The sequence below is a fragment of the Garra rufa genome, chromosome 25 (genome assembly GCF_049309525.1).
Source record: "Garra rufa chromosome 25, GarRuf1.0, whole genome shotgun sequence".
Lineage (NCBI taxonomy): Eukaryota > Metazoa > Chordata > Actinopteri > Cypriniformes > Cyprinidae > Garra > Garra rufa.
This window is the reverse complement of record NC_133385.1, coordinates 3,800,515-3,825,452: the sequence shown is the minus strand read 5'-3', so window position 1 is coordinate 3,825,452 and position 24,938 is coordinate 3,800,515. Positions and strand designations below refer to the sequence as shown.

The 24,938-nt window shown below is 32.1% G+C and overlaps 1 protein-coding gene across 1 annotated transcript in view; it reads left to right on the top strand.

Moving 5' to 3' along the window:
• The window catches only part of gramd2ab (GRAM domain containing 2Ab), a 34,320-nt gene extending 21,086 nt beyond the window's left edge, over positions 1-13,234 (top strand). Inside the window, exons 6-11 of the mRNA XM_073831968.1 lie at positions 117-188; positions 322-384; positions 483-642; positions 4,193-4,286; positions 7,694-7,801; positions 10,484-13,234. Coding sequence (XP_073688069.1) covers positions 117-188; positions 322-384; positions 483-642; positions 4,193-4,286; positions 7,694-7,801; positions 10,484-10,487 — 501 coding nt within the window. The 3' untranslated portion in view covers positions 10,488-13,234. The remainder of the gene's footprint in view (positions 1-116; positions 189-321; positions 385-482; positions 643-4,192; positions 4,287-7,693; positions 7,802-10,483) is intronic.
• Positions 13,235-24,938: the final 11,704 nt, after the last annotated feature.

Genomic DNA, 24,938 nt, shown 5'->3' with positions numbered 1-24,938 from the left:
AGACACATAAATCATACTTATTAAACCTGAAATATGCATATTTATTAGACAGTTAGCAGTTTAGTCGATTTAGAGTCTTAAATCACCGTTTTTTTTTTCTTTTCTTTTTCCTCCAGTATGTGTTTGTGTCTCTGCTGTCGCGGGACAGTGTGTACGACGTGTTGAGGAGAATCTGCACACACCTACAGGTGACACACATTCATGAGTGTTTGGTTGCTTTAATGTTCTTGCAGTATTGTATTATAATAACACAGCATGTGAACGCATGTAAGCTAGTTTGGTAATCTGTTAGACTGATGACTTTCTGTGTTCGATGGTCAGGTGAATGGGAAGAAGAGTTTAAGTCTGAAGCAGTTCCTGGAGGAGCCTGGCTCTCTGTCAACGGTAGGACAAACAGCATTAGATGCACAAACCACTGCTGATCTGTTGTTTTTAGGAGTGTTTGATAAACTGTGGTCTCGTATGAAATGAATTCTGTGCAGGATGAGTTTCCAGTGTCCACTGATTTCACGCCGGTGTTGAAATGGCGCAGGAAACCGTCGGCTCCCTCCGTATCGTCATCACTGCCAGACCTGCTGGGAAACTCCACCAGCAGCCTGAGCGCAGGAGACGTGCCCTACACCGCTGAGACACCGCTGGAGGGTAAGACGCACGCCAACAAGCACAGAAGTATCTGGCAAATATGTATTTATTTATATTTAATATTAAATATAATTATACAGAAAAAAGAAAATATATATATGTGACCCTGGAGCACAAAACCAGTCTTAAGTCGCTGGGGTATATTTGTAGCAATAGCCAAAAATACATTGTATGGGTCAAAATTATTGATTTTTCTTTTATGTCAAAAATCATTAGGAAATTAAGTAAAGATCATGTTCCATGAAGATTTTTTTTGTAAAATTCCTACTGTAAACATATCAAAATGTAATTTTTGATTACTAATATGCATTGTTAAGAACTTAATTTGGACAACTTTAAAGGTGATTTTCTCAGTATTTAGATTTTTTTGCATCCTCAGATTTCAGATTTTCAAATAGTTGTATCTCGGCCAAATATTGTCCTATCCTAACAAACCATACATCAATAGAAAGCTTCTTTATTGAGCTTTCATATAATGTATATATCTCAGTTTTGTAAAATTTAACCATATGACTGGTTTTGTGGTCCAGGGTCACATTTATTATAATAGCTGTATAACTATTTCATATTTTATATAGTAGTTATTTGTATATTTGCTATATAAATATATATAATTTATCTTATTAATTATCAAATTGAAAAAAAAAAAGTAAATATATATATATATATATATATATATATATATATATATATATATATATATATATATGTAGTTAAATTAATATATATTACTATGCATTTATATAGAAAATTAAATAAATTTAAATTTATTGATTATTACATGAATACATTTAAATATATATAAACAATTTGAATACTAAGGAAATGCTGAGTGTATTTATATATATATATATATATATATATATATATATATATGCAGTTAAATTAATATATATTACTATGCATTTATATAGAAAATTAAATAGATTTAAATTTATTGATTATTACATGAATACATTTAAATATATATAAACAATTTGAATACTAAGGAAATGCAGAGTGTATTTTTTATATTTATATATATATATATATATATATATATATATAGTAAATATAAATAAATAGTAAAGTAAATAAAAATATATATTAAATATATAAATATATATTAAATAAATTATGAAATAATTATACAAAAAATGTATATATATTATACAAAAATATATATGTATATATATATATTATAAATATGTATATATATTATAAAAAAGTTATAATTGTAAATAATATCAAATATAAATTGATCATATTTAATAAATTTTACATTATCAACTAGTTTTCTATTAGTATATAGTTTTTATGTTTTTTGTGTGATGTGGTTTTTACTTATGTATATTTATTTGTATTTGTAAAACATTATCATAAAAAATATCATATTTAATAATTTCTTAATTATAGAGTAATTTTTAAGTGTATTAATGTATAGGTTATAATATATGTAAATATAGATAAATAATATTGGTTTGTTTATCACATAAATACTAAATTAATGTGTGCGTGTGTGTGTGTGTGTGTGTGTGTGTGTGTGTATATACATATATACATATATATATATATATAAAAATATGTAAAAAAATATATATATATATATTAATTATAATAATTACAATCACATTATATCAAGTTATTTATTACATACTTGTTTTTTACATTTATGATGATTTATAACTAATTCATGTTAAAAATTGCATATAGTGACAAAGTAAAATTAAATAGTTTTACATTTTATATTTGTGTATTTTTAATATATTTAATATGTATTTTTCATTATTATTTATTTACTGTACTATAACTCATAAATATGTCTAAAATTATTAAAAAATACAAGAATTATTAATTATAAAAGTTTATATATAGTTTTATATATATAATACTTATTTGTATATTTGAACTTATGTTATCGAAAATAAATAATTATAATTATATATTGCCATAGCAAAAGATGAGTATGTATTTGTATTTATAAATAAAAAGCTAATGCATTAATATACAATAATTGTCATTTAAGTAAAAAATTACTAGTATAATTAATAAATAGATTACTTATTAGTAATATATATATTTATTTTTTTGTTCATAATAAATCAAGTTTTTAATTACATACTTGTTTTTTACATTCATGATGATTTAAGATTACTCATTTGTGTTAAAAACTGCATATATTAACCAATTCAATTTGTGTATTTCACTCCCGATGCTGTATATCCACATCATTAGTAATTCATTAATTGATTTTTTTATCATTATTCACAATTTACAAAGCACTTGATGGTCTTCAGCTTTAATCCGAACACCGTTAGTGACTTACATCTGAAATAATCAATTGTTAGTTTCTCATGTTAGTCACTCACAAGTTTATGTTTATTCTGATTGGGCAAGCTATTTAATGAACTATTGTTCCTGTTCCTCAAGTCTTTGTCCAAATATTTGTGTCTCACGTTACGGTCGGCAGGCTGCGACGGGACACTTTCTGGGCTAAAGGTGACGCTGCGCTGTTGACACACTGGTTTTCAGGATAATGTTTCTGGCCGGAGGCTTTTATCATCTCAGATGCCGTTCAAACACCCATGACGGACTTAGGAAAATAGCCACGCGTTATTTGATTATGAGGCACTTTCGATTTAACATTTGACTACGAGACGCCTGCTAACAGACAATTAAAAACGGTCAACAACTAAGTGTTTAAATGGGGCCATCGGATGCAAAACCAACTTTTCCATGTTGTTTGAACATTAATGTGTGTTGGCAGTTATCACCCTACAATGATAAAAATCCACCCAGTGGTATTTTTTTAATCTTTAAAAGTAATTTCCCCTTTTTAAAATCGGCTCATTCTCAGCTTCTTGTCGTTTTGACGAAACACAGTTGATTGACAGGAGCGTCTTACCTTAGCCCCGCCCCCACCGAGCTGAAACAGTCCCAATACAATCGCCATTGTGTGACTCAGGTGCAGAGGAAGACTCTAATTGAGCGATTGAGGTGTTCTGTTGTTGGATGCAATAATGAACATAGCAGTAGTCATTTACTCCTGACATCTGAGCCGCTTAAGAGGCAGAGGAAAACATTACTTTCGTTTGTAAAGGAACCGATCCTGATCTACATATGCGTCTATGTTCGCGTGAATCATTCGTGATGCAGCTTCACCCACAGCAGATGTGAGTTTAAGGGTTTGTTATGCATCTTTGCAAATGGCCTTTCTTAATAATGTGCTTGTGGCAAGTTTCGCAGATAAACGTGGCTAAATGTGGCTAAAGTAAACATTACAGCTCATAATCCCTCAGCAGAGAGGGGCGGGGCGAGCAGAGCTCATTTGCATTTAAAGGGCCCACGCGTAAAATGAGTTGATATTTTGCAGAGCTGATTTTGACAAGATGATTTGACTATTGAGATTTTTTAACCAATGTATATTAGAGACTTCGTTAAGACCCTAAAGAATCATATCAACTTGTGGAAAATGGGCATCCGATGACCCCTTTAAACAAACAGGGAATTCTTGGCTCTGCGTGAAGCTTTTGAAAGAACAAAACCCGAGTAACTGTTTTGTGATCTTCAGAGAGACGGCTGGAGGCCGAGAAGATCCTGCTGACTGAACCCGTGTCTGAACTGGGCCACATGGAGTATCATCTGCTCAAGTTCTTCATACTTCTGTGAGTCCAGAGACGCTTGTCTACTTCTGCTGCTGTTCAAACGCTCACAGTTGTACATTCTGCAGAAATACTGAGTAATTGTTCATACACTGAAATGATCAAGTAGTTTAAGAAACAGATGTATTTTTGTAGTGTGATGTCGCCCTCTGCTGGTTGTTCAGCTGAATTACTCTAAATCAACTTGCAAGTGTAGGGAAAGTGACAGTGGGTGAAAAAGAAATAGTTTCTAGTCTATGTATACAGGTATGTGCCAAAAAATTAGAATATCGAGGGAAAGTCCATTTATTTCAATAATTTGTTTGAAAAAGTGAAACTTGTATGTTATATTAGTTCACTACACACAAAGTGAAATATTTAAAGCATTTATTTGTTTCAATTTTAATGATTATGGGTTAAAGATAAAACAAAACCAAATCCACTATGTCACAAAATTAGAATATCATGACAAAGTTCAACATTGTAGGCTCTCTGTGTCCCAATCTAGTCAGATAATTAACACAAAACACCTGCAAAGGTTTCCTCAGTCTTTAAATTGTCTCAGTCTGGCTTAGTAGGCTTCAGGATCATTGTGCAGAAGACCATCATTGACATCCTCCATGAGGAGGAAAAGTCTCAAAAGGCAATTGCAAAAGAAGCTGAATGCTCACAGAGCGCAGTGTTGAAGTATATTAACAGAGTGTTAAGAGGAAGGGAAAAATGTGGCCGGAAAAGGTGCACAAGTGACAGGGATGACCGTAGCCTTGTTTGTCAAGCAAGAGCGGTTCAGAAATCTGGAGGAGCTTCATAAGGAGTGGACTGAGGCTGGTGTCAGTGCATCAAGAACCATCACATACAGACGTCTGCATGATATGAGCTACAGCTGGAGAACTCACTCCTGAACCAAAAACAACGTCAGAAGCGTCTGTGCTGGGCTAAGGAGTAAAACTACTGGTTTCAGATGAAAGCAAATTTTGCATTTCATTTGGAAATCAAGGTCCCAGAGTCTGGAGGAAGAGCGGAGAGGCACAAAAGTCAAGCTGCTTAAAGTCCAGTGTGAAGTTTCCACAGTCAGTGAAGGTTTGGGGAGCATGTCATCTGCTGCTGTGGCTCCATTGTCTTTTATCAAGTCCACAGTCAACGCAGCTGTCTACCAGGAAATTTTAGAGCACTTCATGCTTTTTGGAGATGATGATTTTATTTTCCAGCAGGATTTGGCCAAAACTACCAGTATCTGGTTTAATAGCCATGGAATAACTGTACTTGATTGGCTGGCAAACTCGCCTGACTTAAACCCCATTGAAAATCTATAGGGTATTGTTAAAAGGAAGATGAGGGAACAGAGACCCCGAAATGCAGATGAGCTGAAGGCCAATGTCAAAGCAACTAATGCTACCATAACACCTCAACTGTGTCAAAGGCTGATCGCCGCCTTGATGCTGGAATTAGTGCAAAAGGAGGCCCAACAAAGTACATTTTTCAGAAGGCCAACATGTGTTTAAGATCCTTTTTTATTGGTCACATGAAACATTCTAATTTGGATTTGTTTGTTTTTTTATCTTTAATCCATAATCATCAAAATTGAAACAAATAAAGCCTTGAAATATTTCACTTTGTGTGTAGTGAACTAATATAACATACAAGTTTCACTATTTGAAACAAATTATTGAAATAAATGGACTTTCCCTCTATATAATTTTTTTTTGGCACATACCTGTATGTGTGTGTATATATATATATATATACTGCTGCTCAAAAGTTTGGGATTAGTACGATTTTTAATCCTTTTTCAAGGAGACTTTTCTGCTCATCAAGGGGAATGCATTAACAATAAATAAATGTTTATGTTTTTACAATGTATGTTTTTTTTTACATATAATTATTAGTAATATTTATGTTAATAAATAATGAATATCTAATTGTATAAATACGAATGAACAATTATTAAAAATTATATTAGTAATAATTCATAATGACACTGTAAACTAGCCAATTAGTTTCAGATAATTAATACATATACTTTTATAAATAATATAAATGATTTTATTTATATAGCTTTTACTTATGTATATATATATTTGTATTTATGATATATATATATATATATATATATATATATATATATATATATCATAAAAATGTATCATATTTAATAATTTCTTAATTATAGAGTAGTTTTTAAGTGTTGTATTTGTGTGTAAATAGGTATTTATCATATATAAATACAAAATTATATATTTATAAATTATATAAATATAATAATATAATAATAAGTCTAAAATGATTAAAATATGCAATAATTATTTAATAATTATAATAGTTTGTTTATTTATATATACTACATATAAAAACAAACAGATAATTAATACATATACTTTTATAAATAATATAAATGATTTTATTTATATAGCTTTTACTTATGTATATATATTTGTATTTATCATATATATATATACATACACATATATATATCATAAAAATGTATCATATTTAATAATTTCTTAATTATAGAGTAGTTTTTAAGTGTTGTATTTGTGTATAAATAGGTATTTATCATATATAAATACAAAATTATATATTTATAAATTATATAAATATAATACTATAATAATATAATAATAAGTCTAAAATGATTAAAATATGCAATAATTATTTAATAATTATAATAGTTTATTTATTTATATATACTACATTTAAAAACATATAAACAGATAATTAATACATATACTTTAATAAATAATATAAATTGTTCTATTTATAATAATTAACAATGCCATTGAACTAGCAGGATTGTTTCAGAGTAGTTCATAATTTATCATGAAAAATATAAATATATATTTATCATGTTTATTAATTAATTCATTATTGAAAAGCTTTTCATTAGTATGTGTTTTTATATATATATATATGTATGTGTGTGTGTGTGTGTGTGTGTGTGTGTGTGTGTGTGTGTGTGTTTTATTATTTTATTTTCATAATTTATATAGTATTTTATTTGTATATTTTACTATATATATTTTTTTCGTCATATTTAATAAATAATGCCATTAACAGGAACATAACATCAACAATGTCAGATTAATTAAAAAAATATATACATAATAATGTGTAATTATTAATAATTATATTTATTTTAATAAATAATGGCAATGTGAACTAGCAGATTTGTTTACAGATCTCCTTATTTTCATTTATTAATGCAATCTCATTAACAAGAACATTTTAAAAGTATCCGAAATGTCAAATATTTTAATTAATAATTTTTTATGGATAATAATTAATCATTACATAACAAAAATGAGAAACAAATAAATATATAATTATTATAATCTACAATTATATTTATAATAATAATGATAGCAAGATTCTTTTTATGATTTACAGTTATGGAATTAACAGGCGTGTTAACCGCTTGTGTGTTTGTGTTTCAGCATCATTTTGCTCATCATTTCCTCGTGTTATCTGGCGTTTCGGGTCTGCAGTCTGGAACAGCAGCTCTCTTTCCTCAACACACAACCGGCCATGAGCATGAGAGAGAGGTACAAACACACTCCTTCATCAGTAACACTTTCATTTGCCTCCATCTCTAGGATCATTATAGCCAGAGTTTGAAATTAACACCCAAAACATCAGGACATTATGGAGTATATTGCAAAAACAAACAAAACACTCCTAGAGAAATGCACACATTCATGACTATGTGATGAAGTCTGCTTAGATGAATTTAGTGCATGTGACATTTACAGTGTGTCCTTTCACTGAATCAGTCTATTAATACGCATATAGAACCATCACATAATTAAAGATATGGGGTAGAAAATGTTTATATTTATATCATTTCATATAGTTATAATATCACACAAAGAGTGCTGTTTTTGTTATAATGTGATAATGATTTTAACCAGTTTAATAAACAACTAGATAAAAAAGTTGGCTTGAGAAAGCTAGACCAAAAAGTTTGAAAAGTTTTTATATAAATTCGAAAAGTTTTAAAGAAGACGGGCTTTCAGTCTGAAATAGTTTAAAGTTTAAAGTAGTTTTAAAACCTTAAAGTTGATAGATAGATATAAATAGATAGCATGTTGTTAGCATGTTTCTAGCATGATTACCAAGTTGTTAGCATGTTTTTAGCATGATTAACAAGTTTCTAGCAATGTGTTAGCATATTTATAGCATGATTACCAAGTTGTTAGCTTGTTTTTAGCATGATTAACAAGTTTCTAGCAATGTGTTAGCATGTTTCTAGCATGATTACCAAGTTGTTAGCTTGTTTTTAGCATGATTAACAAGTTTCTAGCAATGTGTTAGCATGTTTCTAGCATGATTACCAAGTTGTTAGCTTGTTTTTAGCATTATTAACAAGTTTCTAGCAATGTGTTAGCATGTTTCTAGCATGATTACCAAGTTGTTAGCTTGTTTTTAGCATGATTAACAAGTTTCTAGCAATGTGTTAGCTTGTTTTTAGCATGATTAACAAGTTTCTAGCAATGTGTTAGCATGTTTCTAGCATGATTACCAAGTTGTTAGCTTGTTTTTAGCATTATTAACAAGTTTCTAGCAATGTGTTAGCATGTTTCTAACATGATTACCAAGTTGTTAGCATGTTTCTAACATTATTACCAAGTTGTTAGCATGTTTCTAGCATGATTACCAAGATGTTAGCATGTTTCTAGCATGATTAGCATGTTACTAGCATGATGTTAACATGATTCTAGCATGATTAAGTTGCTAGCATGATTCTAACATGAATAATAAGTTGATAGCATGTTTCTAGCATGATTAGCAAGTTGCTTGCATGTCTCTAACATAATTAACATGTTGCTAGTAAGTTTCTAACTTGATTGACCAGTTGCTAGCATGATTAACAAGTTACTAGCATAATGTTGACACGCTGTTAAGATGTTTTTTTTCTAGCATGCCTCTTGCATGATTAGCATGTTAGCAAGTAACTAGCAAGTTATTAGCATGTTTCTAACATGATTAGAAAGTTGCTAGCACGTTTCCAGCATGATTAGCAAGTTGCTAGCATGATTAGCATGTTGTTAGCATTATTCTAGCTTGATTAGCATGTTACTACCATTTTGTTAACATGTTTCTAGCATGATTAGCACGTTATTAGCATGTTGTTAGCATGTTTCTAGCATGATTAGCACGTTATTAGCATGTTGTTAGCATGTTTCTAGCATGATTAGCACGTTATTAGCATGTTGTTAGCATGTTTCTAGCATGATTAGCACGTTATTAGCACGTTGTTAGCATGTTTCTAGCATGATTAGCACGTTATTAGCACGTTGTTAGCATGTTTCTAGCATGATTAGCACGTTATTAGCACGTTGTTAGCATGTTTCTAGCATGATTAGCACGTTGTTAGCACGTTGTTAGCACGTTTCTAGCATGATTAGCACGTTATTAGCACGTTGTTAGCATGATTCTAGCATGATTAGCATGTTATTAACATGTTGTTAGCATGTTTCTAGCATGATTAGCATGTTGTTAGCATGATTCCAGCATGATTAGCACGTTATTAGCATGTTGTTAGCATGTTTCTAGCATGATTAGCACGTTATTAGCATGTTGTTAGCATGTTTCTAGCATGATTAGCACGTTATTAGCATGTTGTTAGCATGTTTCTAGCATGATTAGCACGTTATTAACATGTTGTTAGCATGTTTCTAGCATGATTAGCACGTTATTAGCACGTTGTTAGCACGTTTCTAGCATGATTAGCACGTTATTAGCATGTTGTTAGCATGTTTCTAGCATGATTAGCACGTTGGTTTGAATGAGTTTAAATGGATTCGAATAGTAAGGGAATGAATCAATGGTTTAAATGATTGGGTTCAATGGCAGTGACTCACTTATTATGGCACCACCTACTGACAGTTTAAATTTCACATTTAAAGTATCTTTACATTTTTTAAAACAATTTCAAATATCAGTATTCAACGTTTTATGTTTCAAATCTCAAAAGATTATTTCTGCATTTGTAACAGCAGGTTAAAGCAGTCAGTGTTCCTCTGGGCTTCATTAAACTGAGTGTAAATGCCACTTGCAACTTAGATGCAAAATTTTGTTGTCCTTTATTTCTGTTTTTTGTTTTGTTTGGCTAGTAGAAGTTATGAACGACCGGTAACTTATTTCTTTAGTAGCCAAATTGTCTGGTGAGCGAAAAAGTTATTTTAAGAATTTGAATCTCTGATTATAACACACTGTCTCCACAGGTAACCCTGGTTTATCCCTGTGCCAACACTGGAAGCGGCTTTTGCCGTCAGGAGAGCAGCGTCTGTAGACGACTAAACCAGCTCAGTTACAGGTACAGCTCTAGTCAAGAAGTAGTTAGCTAACCGACTGACAGAGGACGCCGATTCTCAGACACCAGGAATATTAGCCAGGCTTCACCTAACAGCTCCGCATCTAGGAAATATCCAGGATTCAGGACCGTATCGGCTGAGCGGATCAGGGTTACGCTGGCGACTGTTACTGAACTCAAACATCAAGAGACTCCATATGGCCGGATTCTTTCACTTTTTTAACTCTTTCTATGTTTGTCTGTTGTTTTTTCTCTTAACCAACCCCAAATGTGCATGTTTACCAGTGTTTAGTGCGCTGCTAAAAATCATCTGAATGAGTACTTTTGTCTTGTTTACTGGTAAACTATTAGATAGTATTTTTGTATATTTGAAATTCACAAAATAAGTATAAAAGATTAAAATATATAAATTATATTTATGCTTGTTTGGTGATTTATTAAAATACAAAAATATTTATTTTTTTAATTATAATATATACAATGTTTAATTTCTAAGTGATTAGAAATTATATATAATAATTATTTTAATTATTATTATTAACTAAATTATAATTTAAATTTAATTTAATTTAAATTATATATAATACTTATTTCTGAACGATCATGTGACACTAAAGACTGGAGTAATGATGCTGAAAATTCAGGTTTGCTTCAAATAAATAAATTACATTTTAAAATATTAATTAAAATAGAAAACAGCTGTTTTAAACTGCAATAATATTTCACAATGTTACTGTTTTTACTGGAGTAACAAGGCTAAAATTCAGCTTTGCATCAAAGAAATAAATTACATTTTAAAGCATATTAAAATAGAAAACAGCTATTTTAAATTGCAATAATATTTTACAATTTTACAGTTTTTACTGGAGTAACGATGCTGACAGTTCAGCTTTGCATCACAGGAATAAATTATATTTTAAATTGTATTAAAGTAGAAATTTGCAATTTTTATATTCAAATAATATTTCAAAATATTACTGTTTTTACTGGAGTAACGATGCTGAAAATTCAGCTTTGCATCAAAGGAATAAATTAAATTTTAAAGCATATTAAAATGGAAAACAGCTATTTTAAATTGCAATAATATTTCACAATATTACTGTTTTTACTGGAGTAACAATGCTAAAAAATTCAGCTTTGCATCACAGGAATAAGCACATTTTAATGTGTATTAAAATAGAAATTTGCCATTTTTAAATTGAAATAATATTTCACAATATTATGTTTTTACTCGAGTAATGATGCTGAAAATTCAGCTTTGCATCACAGGAAATATTATATTTTAAAGTGTATTAAAGTAGAAATTTACAATTTTTAAATTGAAATAATATTTCATAATAATATTATTGTTTTTACTGGAGTAATGATGCTGAAAATTCAGCTTTGCATCAAAGGAATAAATTACATTTTAAGGTTTATTAAAATAGAAAACAGCTATTTTAAATTGCAATAATATTTCACAATATTACGGTTTTTACTGAAGTAACGATGCTGAAAATTCAGCTTTGCATCACAGGAATAAAATTTATTTTGACATAGACATAGAAAACAGCTATTTTAAATTGCAATAATATTTCACAATATTACTGTTTTTTTTTTTTTTATCTGGAAAACAAGACAAAGTACTGATAAAGAAATGATTTTTGCAGTGTTTTGCATGTTTACCAGTGTTTAGTTCACTGCTCAAAAATAATTTGAATGTACTTTTGTCTTGTTTACTGGTAAACTATTAAATATATATTTTTGTATATTTTAAAATGTTTATTTTTAGATGTTTTAATAAATCACAAAATAAGTATGAATGTATATACTTGATTGGTGATTTATTAAAATATATAAAATATTTTTATTATAATATATATAATATTTAATTTCCAAATGAGTACAAATTATTAATAAATTATTGTTATTATTTAAATTATAATTTCAATTCAATTAAAATTTTATATTTTTAAACTATATATAATACTTCTTTCTGAAGGATTATATGACACTGCATCACAGGAATAAATTATATTTTAAAGTATATTAAATTGCAATAATATTTCACAATATTACTTTTTTTTACTGGAAAACAAGACAAAATACTGATTAAGAAATGATTTTTGCAGTGTAAAACTGTTCTAGGTTTTGTTGTAAATAAGAAAGAAAGGCAGCGACTGTTTGATATTCTCACACATTTCACTTCCATCATTTCAAGGTCATAATCAGTCATAATCGATCACAAATAACTGCAGTGGTCAAAAGTCAATCTGAGAGCATTTGTTTGTCGTGGTTTGAGCATTGAAAGATGTGTTACGGTTTGGATGTGAAGAAAGCCTGTCGTGTAAAGCCTGTAATGGTCAAATCTCTTTTGTCTGTGATGTATTAAAGTGCATTATAAGAGGCGTCTGTAGGTCGTTACGTACTTGAAATCTACGCTTGCAGTTCAGGCATGCAGAAAATGATGTAGGAAATTGATATTTAATACTTTGACCGTTTAGGTTTGCTGTAAATGAGAGATTCGGTATGTAGTCGTGATGTTTTGTACAGATTGAATGTCAAAGTTATTGTCATGCTCATGATTTTGGCCACGCTGTAGAAATTGTAGATGTTTTGTAACTTTCTGACATGAAAAGAAGAGAGGTAGAAAGTTCAAAAACTAATAAAAACTTTCACCAGATTCTGTCTCTCCTTGTATCTAAAAACACATACAGATATTGTTTTTCATTAGTTAGTTATAGTTAAGTTGGTTATAGTTTTCAATCATAACATTAATAAAGTATTTATTTATTCATTTTGGTCGGTTTTTTTGGAAACCAAAAACTAACATTCTGGGAACATTAGAATAACGTTCTACAAACCAAAAACTAACATTCTGGGAACATTAGAATAACGTTCTACAAACCAAAAACTAACATTCTGGGAACATTAGAATAACGTTCTACAAACCAAAAACTAACATTCTTAGAACAAAAAAGAAACATTCTGGGAACATTAGAATAATGTTCTACAAACCAAAAACTACCATTCTTAGAACCAAAAACTAACATTATGGGAATGTTAGAATAACGTTCTACAAACCAAAAACTAACATTCTTAGAACAAAAAAGTAACATTCTGGGAACATTAGAATAACGTTCTACAAACCAAAAACTAACATTCTGGGAACCTTAGAATAACGTTCTACAAACCAAAAACCAACATTCTGGGAACCTTAGAATAACGTTCTACAAACCAAAAACTAACATTCTGGGAACATTAGAATAACGTTCTACAAACGAAAAACTACCATTCTTAGAACCAAAAACTAACATTATGGGAATGTTAGAATAACGTTCTACAAACCAAAAACTAACATTATGGGAATGTTAGAATAATGTTCTACAAACCAAAAACTAACATTCTTAGAACAAAAAAGTAACATTCTGGGAACATTAGAATAACGTTCTACAAACCAAAAACTAACATTCTGGGAACATTAGAATAACGTTCTACAAACCAAAAACCAACATTCTGGGAACCTTAGAATAACGTTCTACAAACCAAAAACTAACATTCTGGGAACATTAGAATAACGTTCTACAAACGAAAAACTACCATTCTTAGAACCAAAAACTAACATTATGGGAATGTTAGAATAACGTTCTACAAACCAAAAACTAACATTATGGGAATGTTAGAATAATGTTCTACAAACCAAAAACTAACATTCTTAGAACAAAAAAGTAACATTCTGGGAACATTAGAATAACGTTCTACAAACCAAAAACTAACATTCTGGGAATGTTAGAATAACGTTCTACAAACCAAAAACTAACATTCTGGGAACCTTAGAATAACGTTCTACAAACCAAAAACTAACATTCTGGGAACATTAGAATAACGTTCTACAAACGAAAAACTACCATTATGAGAACATTAGAATAACGCTCTACAAACCAAAAACTACCATTCTTAGAACCAAAAACTAACATTCTGAGAATGTTAGAATAACGTTCTACAAACCAAAAACTAACATTCTGGGAACATTAGAATAACGTTTTACAAACCAAAAACTAACATTCTGAGAATGTTAGAATAACGTTCTACAAACCAAAAACTAACATTCTGGGAACATTAGAATAACGTTTTACAAACCAAAAACTAACATTCTGGGAACATTAGAATAACGTTTTACAAACCAAAAACTAACATTCTGAGAATGTTAGAATAACGTTCTACAAACCAAAAACTAACATTCTGGGAACATTAGAATAACGTTTTACAAACCAAAAACTACCATTATGAGAACATTAGAATAACGTTCTACAAACCAAAAACTAACATTCTGGGAACATTAGAATAACGTTCTACAAACGAAAAACTACCATTATGAGAACATTAGAATAACGCTCTACAAACCAAAAACTACCATTCTTAGAACCAAAAACTAACATTCTGAGAATGTTAGAATAACGTTCTACAAACCAAAAACTAACATTCTGGGAACATTAGAATAACGTTTTACAAACCAAAAACTAACATTCTGAGAATGTTAGAATAACGTTCTACAAACCAAAAACTAACATTCTGGGAACATTAGAATAACGTTTTACAAACCAAAAACTAACATTCTGGGAACATTAGAATAACGTTTTACAAACCAAAAACTAACATTCTGAGAATGTTAGAATAACGTTCTACAAACCAAAAACTAACATTCTGGGAACATTAGAATAACGTTTTACAAACCAAAAACTACCATTATGAGAACATTAGAATAACGCTCTACAAACCAAAAACTACCATTATGAGAACCAAAAACTAACATTCTGGGAACATTAGAATAACGTTCTACAAACAAAAAAAACTAACATTCTGGGAATGTTAGAATAACGTTCTACAAACCAAAAGAAGTCTCTACATTTGCGCGCGAATTTGACGAGCGCGAGCACAATATAAGGTCTCACAGGACAGGAAAGTTAGTTTTCTGAGGTAAGAAACTTTAAATTTCGCAATAAGTTACAGAGACAACGTTAGAATAATGACACTGAAATATTAACTGGAACAAGTTGTTTAAGAATAACCGAGTTCAAACCATAAACATAACGATAAAGAGGAAAGATGTCGTTGTAATCACTTTCAAAGCGATTTTCCCCAGCTGGTGAATGATGAAGGTTGGCAGCTAATCAAAAAATGAATGCTAGTAAACATTATAGCCTATAGTTCTTGGTGTGAGCAGGACTTCCTACCCTAAAAAAGTTTTACAACACTATTGTTCAAAATGCTTCTGTCTCTGTAAAGATACAGTACATGCGGTTAATTTGTCATTTTATTTCTTTCTCCACTTTTATTTTGAATCCCCTCTTTTACTGATGCGTATCTGTATTTAACCGCATGGAGGCGACAAAACATTATGTTTAAAGGATTCATGGCTCGAGTTTTCTTTTTTCTGCTTTATTTTCGGTTGTATGAAGCAAATACGTAATACAGACAAGTTAACAATGAACAAATATCTGGTGGAAAATAACAAGATTAAAATAAATAAATACATTGGCAAAGCTTTAGAATTATAGTTTTACAAGATGTTGGTGTTTTTAGAAAATGAATATGCAAAAACGTCTAATTTCAAGGATGTAAAACATTCCAAAAGTAATATTTCTTGATATTGAAGAATGCATCACTCTCTCAAATTATAATTTTCACATATGGTCTGTTCTTTCTTCAAATTTGATTTGTGTTAATTTTTCATGTCAAGTTATTTCAAATGTATTACTCTGTAAATGACAGACTTTGTGCTGGAGAAATTGCAGGTTCTGTCCAGTTTGTTTAATGTCAAAGGTTGTACATTGTTTGGTTTGAGACTTTCATTTAAGAATGAAGTTAACATTCCAGCACTAATATTAAACCAGTTATCATGTCTCAGGTGTACCTTGAGGTTGATAGTTTTAAGCGGGAATCTCGTTCACCTTCTTGACCGGCGGTTACACCAGTGACACACCTGGTTCCTCGAGGCCTAAAACTGACATTTGAGGTGAGCAATTCCTGGAATGTTCCATCCAAAGGTCACGGTGAGCGAGATTTGACCCTACTTGCATTTTCTGATGGGATTTTCTCCTCTGCACTGAAATTACTCAATAATTCTGCCTCTCTGTTCCACAGAAGAAAGTCATACGGGTTTGGATCCACATGACGGTGCGTAAATGAAGACAGATTGATAACATAGAGGCCTGTCAGATTAAAATCTGCTCTGTAGCCTGGATGTGTTTACAGCAGTGACATAAGACTCTGAAAACGGCTTCATTTGTGTCTGTTATTCACATATGGAGGATCTGTTAAACACAGCAGCCATGAGTGCTCCAGTAAAATCGACTTTTATGGGTGTTTTGCGGTCCGAGCCAAGTGACTCAAAGGACATCGGGGGCGAAAAATAACACGGCAGTGAATTTGTGGTCTATGAGAACACAGCATTTCTCACTCGAGATGTTTTAAAACAAGCCACTGACTTCATTAAATTGTCTTAACCAGCCAAACACACTATATACAGGTTGCACATGGTATAATACTATAAAATGAGACAAACTTATCCTAGAGAGTATTTGACTGGATGCAGTAATAAGTTGAGGGTAAATCATCAATATTTTGGTCTGTTTTCTTTCGAGCCCAGAAAGAGATGTTTTAAAAAAAAAATGGGTCACACTTTATATTAGGTGGCCTTAACTATCATGTACTTACATCAAAAAATAAGTACAATGTACTTAATGTGGTCATATTGCATTGCAAAACACTTTTGCTTCTATTAGGGTGGGATATGGGTAAGGTTAGGGACAGGATTGGTGGTATGGGTAGGTTTAAGGGTGGGTTAGGGTGTAAGGGATGGGTCAACAGTGGTAATTACAGAAGTTAATTACAAATGTAATTACATATAGGTTTTTAAAAATATATAAGTACAATGTAAAAACATGTATGTACACAATAAGTACATTGTACCAAATGATTAATTTAAATGTAAATACATAGTAGTTAAGGCCACCTAATGTAAAGTGGGACCAAAAAATGCTATGGGAGGAAAAATTATATTTCAATGCTTTTGCATTCTCTCACAAAAAAAATTTACTTTGCGTTTGCTCACAAAACTGCGGGAGAACACGAATGTTCTTGGAGGAACGCAGTTCAACATTCGTGCCAAATTCACTCTCAAAAGTACTGAATTCCCCCAAGAAACTTTACGTTCTCTGGCAAAAGTTTTGAATTCCCCCAAGAAACTTTAAATTCTCTTGCCGAAGTTTTGAATTCCCACAAGAAACTTTACTTTCTCTCACAAAAGTATTGAATTCCCCGAGAAACTTTACTTTCTCTCGCAAACGTCTTGAATTCCCCCAAGAAACTTTATGTTCTCTCACAAAAGTATTGAATTCCCTCTATTAACTTTACGTTCTCTCGCAAAAGTATTGAATTCCCCCGAGAAACTTTACGTTCTCTCGCAAAAGTATTGAATTCCCCCGAGAAACTTTACGTTCTCTTGCAAACGTCTTGAATTCTCCCAAAAACTTTACGTTCTCTTGCAAAAGTATTGAATTCCTCCAAGAAACTTTGTTGTCTCGCAAAAGTATTGAATTTCCACCAAGAAACTTTACGTTCTCTCACAAAAGTATTGAATTTCCACCAAGAAACTTTACGTTCTCTCACAAAAGTATTGAATTTCCACCAAGAAACTTTACGTTCTCTCACAAAAGTATTGAATTCCCTCTATTAACTTTACGTTCTCTTGCAAAAGTATTGAACTCCCCCGAGAAACTTTACGTTCTCTTGCAAAAGTATTGAATTCCTCCAAGAAACTTTGTTGTCTCGCAAAAGTATTGAATTTCCACCAAGAAACTTTACGTTCTCTCACAAAAGTATTGAATTTCCACCAAGAAACTTTACGTTCTCTCACAAAAGTATTGAATTTCCACCAAGAAACTTTACGTTCTCTCACAAAAGTATTGAATTTCCACCAAGAAACTTTACGTTCTCTCGCAAAAGTATTGAATTCCCCCGAGAAACTTTACGTTCTCTTGCAAACGTCTTGAATTCTCCCAAAAACTTTACGTTCTCTTGCAAAAGTATTGAATTCCTCCAAGAAACTTTGTTGTCTCGCAAAAGTATTGAATTTCCACCAAGAAACTTTACGTTCTCTCACAAAAGTATTGAATTTCCACCAAGAAACTTTACGTTCTCTCACAAAAGTATTGAATTTCCACCAAGAAACTTTACGTTCTCTCACAAAAGTATTGAATTCCCTCTATTAACTTTACGTTCTCTTGCAAAAGTATTGAACTCCCCCGAGAAACTTTACGTTCTCTTGCAAAAGTATTGAATTCCTCCAAGAAACTTTGTTGTCTCGCAAAAGTATTGAATTTCCACCAAGAAACTTTACGTTCTCTCACAAAAGTATTGAATTTCCACCAAGAAACTTTACGTTCTCTCACAAAAGTATTGAATTTCCACCAAGAAACTTTACGTTCTCTCGCAAAAGTATTGAATTCCCCCGAGAAACTTTACGTTCTCTTGCAAACGTCTTGAATTCTCCCAAAAACTTTACGTTCTCTTGCAAACGTCTTGAATTCTCCCAAAAACTTTACGTTCTCTTGCAAAAGTATTGAATTCCTCCAAGAAACTTTGTTGTCTCGCAAAAGTATTGAATTTCCACCAAGAAACTTTACGTTCTCTCACAAAAGTATTGAATTTCCACCAAGAAACTTTACGTTCTCTCACAAAAGTATTGAATTTCCACCATGAAACTTTACGTTCTCTCACAAAAGTATTGAATTCCCTCTATTAACTTTACGTTCTCTTGCAAAAGTATTGAACTCCCCCGAGAAACTTTACGTTCTCTTGCAAAAGTATTGAATTCCTCCAAGAAACTTTGTTGTCTCGCAAAAGTATTGAATTTCCACCAAGAAACTTTACGTTCTCTCACAAAAGTATTGAATTTCCACCAAGAAACTTTACGTTCTCTCACAAAAGTATTGAATTTCCACCAAGAAACTTTACGTTCTCTCGCAAAAGTATTGAATTCCCCCGAGAAACTTTACGTTCTCTTGCAAACGTCTTGAATTCTCCCAAAAACTTTACGTTCTCTTGCAAAAGTATTGAATTCCTCCAAGAAACTTTGTTGTCTCGCAAAAGTATTGAATTTCCACCAAGAAACTTTACGTTCTCTCACAAAAGTATTGAATTTCCACCAAGAAACTTTACGTTCTCTCACAAAAGTATTGAATTTCCACCAAGAAACTTTACGTTCTCTCACAAAAGTATTGAATTTCCACCAAGAAACTTTACGTTCTCTCACAAAAGTATTGAATGCCCTCTATTAACTTTACGTTCTCTTGCAAAAGTATTGAACTCCCCCGAGAAACTTTACGTTCTCTTGCAAAAGTATTGAATTCCTCCAAGAAACTTTGTTGTCTCGCAAAAGTATTGAATTTCCACCAAGAAACTTTACGTTCTCTCACAAAAGTATTAAATTCCTTTGAGAAACTTTACGTTCTCTTGCAGAAGAATTGAATTCCCCCAAAAACTTTACATTGTCTTGCAAAAGTATGGAATTCCCCCAAGAAACTTTAAATTCTCTTGCCGAAGTTTTGAATTCCCACAAGAAACTTTACTTTCTCTCGCAAAAGTATTGAATTCCCCCAAGAAACTTTATGTTCTCTCACAAAAGTATTGAATTCCCTCTATTAACTTATACGTTCTCTCGCAAAAGTATTGAATTCCCCCGAGAAACTTTACGTTCTTTTACAAATGTATTGAATTCCCCAAGAAACATTGCGTTTTCTCGTAAAAGTATTGAATATCTTTGAGAAACTTTACGTTCTCTTGCAAAAGTAGAGAATTCCCCCGATAAACTTTACGTTCTCTTGCAAAAGTATTAAATTCCTCCAAGAAACTTTACATTCTCTTGCAAAAGTATTGAATTCTCCCGAGAAACTTCAAATTCTCTTGCAAAAGTATTGAATTCCCCCAAGAAACTTAATGTTCTCTCACAAAAGTATTGAATTCCTTTGAGAAACTTTATGTTCTCTGGCAAAAATATTGAATTCCCCGAGAACTTTACATTCTCTCGCAAAAGTATTGAATTCCTTTGAGAAACTTTGCGTTCTCTCGCAAAAGTATTGAATTCCCTGAGAAACTTTACATTCTCTTGCAAAAGTATTGAATTCCCCTGAGAAACTTTACATTCTCTCGCAAAAGTATTGAATTCCTTTGAGAAACTTTGCGTTCTCTCGCAAAAGTATTGAATTCCCTGAGAAACTTTACATTCTCTTGCAAAAGTATTGAATTCCCCTGAGAAACTTTACATTCTCTTGCAAAAGTATTGAATTCCTTTGAGAAACTTTGCGTTCTCTCGCAAAAGTATTGAATTCCCTGAGAAACTTTACATTCTCTTGCAAAAGTATTGAATTCCCCTGAGAAACTTTACATTCTCTTGCAAAAGTATTGAATTCCTTTGAGAAACTTTGCGTTCTCTCGCAAAAGTATTGAATTCCCTGAGAAACTTTACATTCTCTTGCAAAAGTATTGAATTCCCCTGAGAAACTTTACATTCTCTCGCAAAAGTATTGAATTCCCTGAGAAACTTTACATTCTCTTGCAAAAGTATTGAATTCCCCTGAGAAACTTTACATTCTCTTGCAAAAGTATTGAATTCCTTTGAGAAACTTTGCGTTCTCTCGCAAAAGTATTGAATTCCCTGAGAAACTTTACATTCTCTTGCAAAAGTATTGAATTCCCTGAGAAACTTTACATTCTCTTGCAAAAGTATTGAATTCCCTGAGAAACTTTACATTCTCTTGCAAAAGTATTGAATTCCCTGAGAAACTTTACATTCTCTTGCAAAAGTATTGAATTCCTTTGAGAAACTTTACATTCTTTTGCAAAAGTATTGAATTCCCTGAGAAACTTTACATTCTCTTGCAAAAGTATTGAATTCCTTTGAGAAACTTTACATTCTCTTGCAAAAGTATTGAATTCCCCCTAAGAAACTTTACATTCTCTCGCAAAACGTGAAGTTTCTTGGTAAAAACGCAAATGATTTAAAAAAAACAAAAATGTTTTGCATGAGAGTGCCAAGTTTCTCTGGGGACTGCCATAGTTTTGTGAAAAAAGTTAATGTTTTACAAGAAAACTGCAAATCTTTCAGTGAAACAATTCTTTTTACGAGAAAACGCAAGAGATTTTTTGTGTGAGAATGCTAAGTTTCTCGGAGGAATGCAATACTTTTGCAAAAGAACGCAAATGAGAGTAAACAAAGTTTTTGTCTGCATATGCTTATAATCAAACTTTGAAAGATGCTCTTTCCAGACTAAAGTCTGTAAAGGGAAAAGGTCCTTCCGCATGGCTGAACATATATACCACTCCTGACAGTCGTGATGTCCACAGTGCTCATTATTTCAGGATGTTCCCTAAAGGTCTCCACGACTTCAACTCGACATGAAGCTCAAAGCTCTCAGAATCGTAAAGACACGGTCACCTTGTCACCATCTGTCCTTTCAGTCGGAATGGACTTGGCAAATCGTGGATCAACCCCTTCAGGAAGCAGGACACATGTGGATTCCAGAATAAAACATTCTTAAAGGGGAAGTTCAGCAAAAAATGAAAGTTCTCTCATCATTTTTCCATTCAAACCCATGTGTAACAGACTCAAATTTGGAGTAAGTCGTTATTCTTTGATCATTTCCACCTGTCAAATCTACTTTAGTTATATTTCATGGTGGTTTTTATGAAGCCTAGTAGTTTAAATTAACATCCACTTTGAATGCAGATCAGAATGATCTTCTTAAGATCTCCATTTGTGTTTAATGGAAGAAAGGCAGTCGAACAGGTTTGAAACAACATGAGGGTGAATAAATGATGACAAAATGGTTTCAGAACTGGCTTCTTATGTGGGATCAGTTGCGTACGCTGCCTATCTGTTGGCCGTGATCCAGTCGAGCCTGCAGGAGCTGCTCACCTCTGGATGGGAGTAAATCTTCTCCACCTTTCTGCTGAAGCACAGCTCTTACATGAACACTGTTTATTTTCCTAAGGAGGATCCAGAGAAAAGATACCTTAAGTGTTTTTATGCAAAACACAGAGCTCAGATTCTCTCTGTAATGATATTTCAGAAGCACCTTAGCAGCTTTGGAGCTTTTTAATAATACAAATATTAAAAAATGCTGCAATTTTGCGACAACACAAGCAAATGTGTAAAAGCCAGAACTGCAGGTCAAAGTTTGTTCAGTTTACACACTGCTATGGCCTGATTCACTGATGTTTGCTGATTTGTTCCACAATAAGACTTTTATTTTGGCAGGTTAGTCAACATAAAACATTGCTATATAGTTGCTAAGTGTTTTTAGTCTGTTGCTAAGCAGTTTGTTGTGCGTGGTTGGTAGGGCATTGCTGTATGTTGTTAAGATATTCAGAGTGTTTTTTAGTCTGTTGCTATGCAGTTTGTTGTAGGTAGTTGCTAGGGCATTGCTATATGGTTGCTAAGTGTTCTGAGTGTATAAGACTTGCTATGCAGTTTGTTGTGGGTGGTTGCTAGGACATTGCTATATGGTTGCTGAGATCTTCTGAGTGTTTTAGTCTGTTGCTAAGATGTTCTGAGTATATTAGTCTGTTGCTATGCAGTTTCTAGGATGTTGTGGGTAGTTGCTAGGGCATTGCTATATGAATGCTAAGTGTTCTGAGTGTTTTAGTCTGTCGTTATGCAGTTTCTAGGATGTTGTGGGTGGTTGCTAGGGTGTTGCTATATAGTTGCTAAGTGTTCTAATCCTATTAGTCTGTAGCTAAGGTGTTCTGAGTATATTAGTCTGTTGCTATGCAGTTTCTAGGATGTTGTGGGTGGTTGCTATATAGTTGCTAAGTGTTCTAAGTGTTTTTTAGTCTTTTGCTAAGCAGGTTGTTGTGGGTAGTTACTATGGCATTGCTAAAGATGTTGCTAAGATGTTCTGAGTATATTAGTCTGTTGCTATGCAGTTTCTAGGATGTTGTGGTTGGTTGCTAGGGCATTGGTTGCTAAGACACTCTGAGTGTTTTAGATCATTGGTATGCAGTTTCTAGGATGTTTTCTAGGGCATTAGTTGCTAAAATACTCTGATTGTTTTTTAGTCTGTGTCTATGCAGTTTCTAGGATGTTGTGGGTGGTTGCTAGGACATTGGTTGCTAAGATACTGAGTGTTTTTTAATCTGTTGCTATGCCGTTTCTGGGACATTGTGGGTGGTTGCTAGGTCACTGGTTGCTAAGATACTCTGATTGTTTTTTAGTCTGTTGCTATGCAGTTTCTAGGATGTTGTGGGTGGTTGCTAGGTCACTGGTTGCTAAGAAACCCTGAGTGTTTTTAGGTTGTTGCTGTGCAGTTTCTAGAATGTTGTGGGTGGTTGCTAGGGTACTGGTTGCTAAGATACCCCGGTTGTTTTTATGCCATTGCTATGCTGTTTCTAGGAGGTTGTGGGTAGTTGCTAGGGCATCGCTATAGGGTTGCTATATGGTAAGATTGTTCAGAGTTGTTTATATTTACTTTTTTGACTTGATCTATCTAGATGTAAAATAAAGTCTAGACCAGATTAATTTGGCTTTTTAATAAGTTACGTGCCATGTTTTTGTGTATAAACTGTGAAATGAAAACATCATTCTCTAAGGAAACACTGGTTTTATTACAAATGTTTTAGTTTCTTGTTAAATTAAAAGAGCAAATGTGCTGTAACTTTTCCTCTGTGAATATTAGCTTAATGTTTTGTGTCTCTTTCTCCTGATAAAACTTTAGTGTGATTTAACCATCAGCCGTGGAAATAAAGAGCAGCTAATCTCAGTAACTGTTTAATGAGCTCTAGTATTGATTGAAGCTATAAAATGACAGACAGCACATATTTTCTGTGAATTACGCAGTGTTTTCACTGGCTGACGAATGTGTTCGTGTGGTAACAAATTCTCTGTTGGGTTTTTTCCAGGAAGAAGACAGAACGAAACAGAGCGGTGAGGTAATTTATAGGGTGGATGACAGGTAAAGACTTTTATTAACATAGTGATTTGATACAGGGCAGAGATTAGGCTGCTCACCGTAATAACCAAAAACATCTGCTTCCTATAAAGTCCTTCAGTCAACCTATAGAGTTCAGAGTGAAGTGTGTTTCTGTTAAAAACCCCTGTCATCTTCATCTTCATCTTCATCACACAATCACTGGTTCAGAAACAAAGCTACTTTTAATAAGATTGAATTGATTTAATGTAAATTATTTATGAGACACAGATTAGGGTCATTTGGGTAAGTAAAAAAAATTTTTTTTTTTAGTTATATATAGCAAATTTCCCAGCTCAAAATTGGGGTTATAATTGGGGTATATGTATATATATATTATATATATATATATATATATAT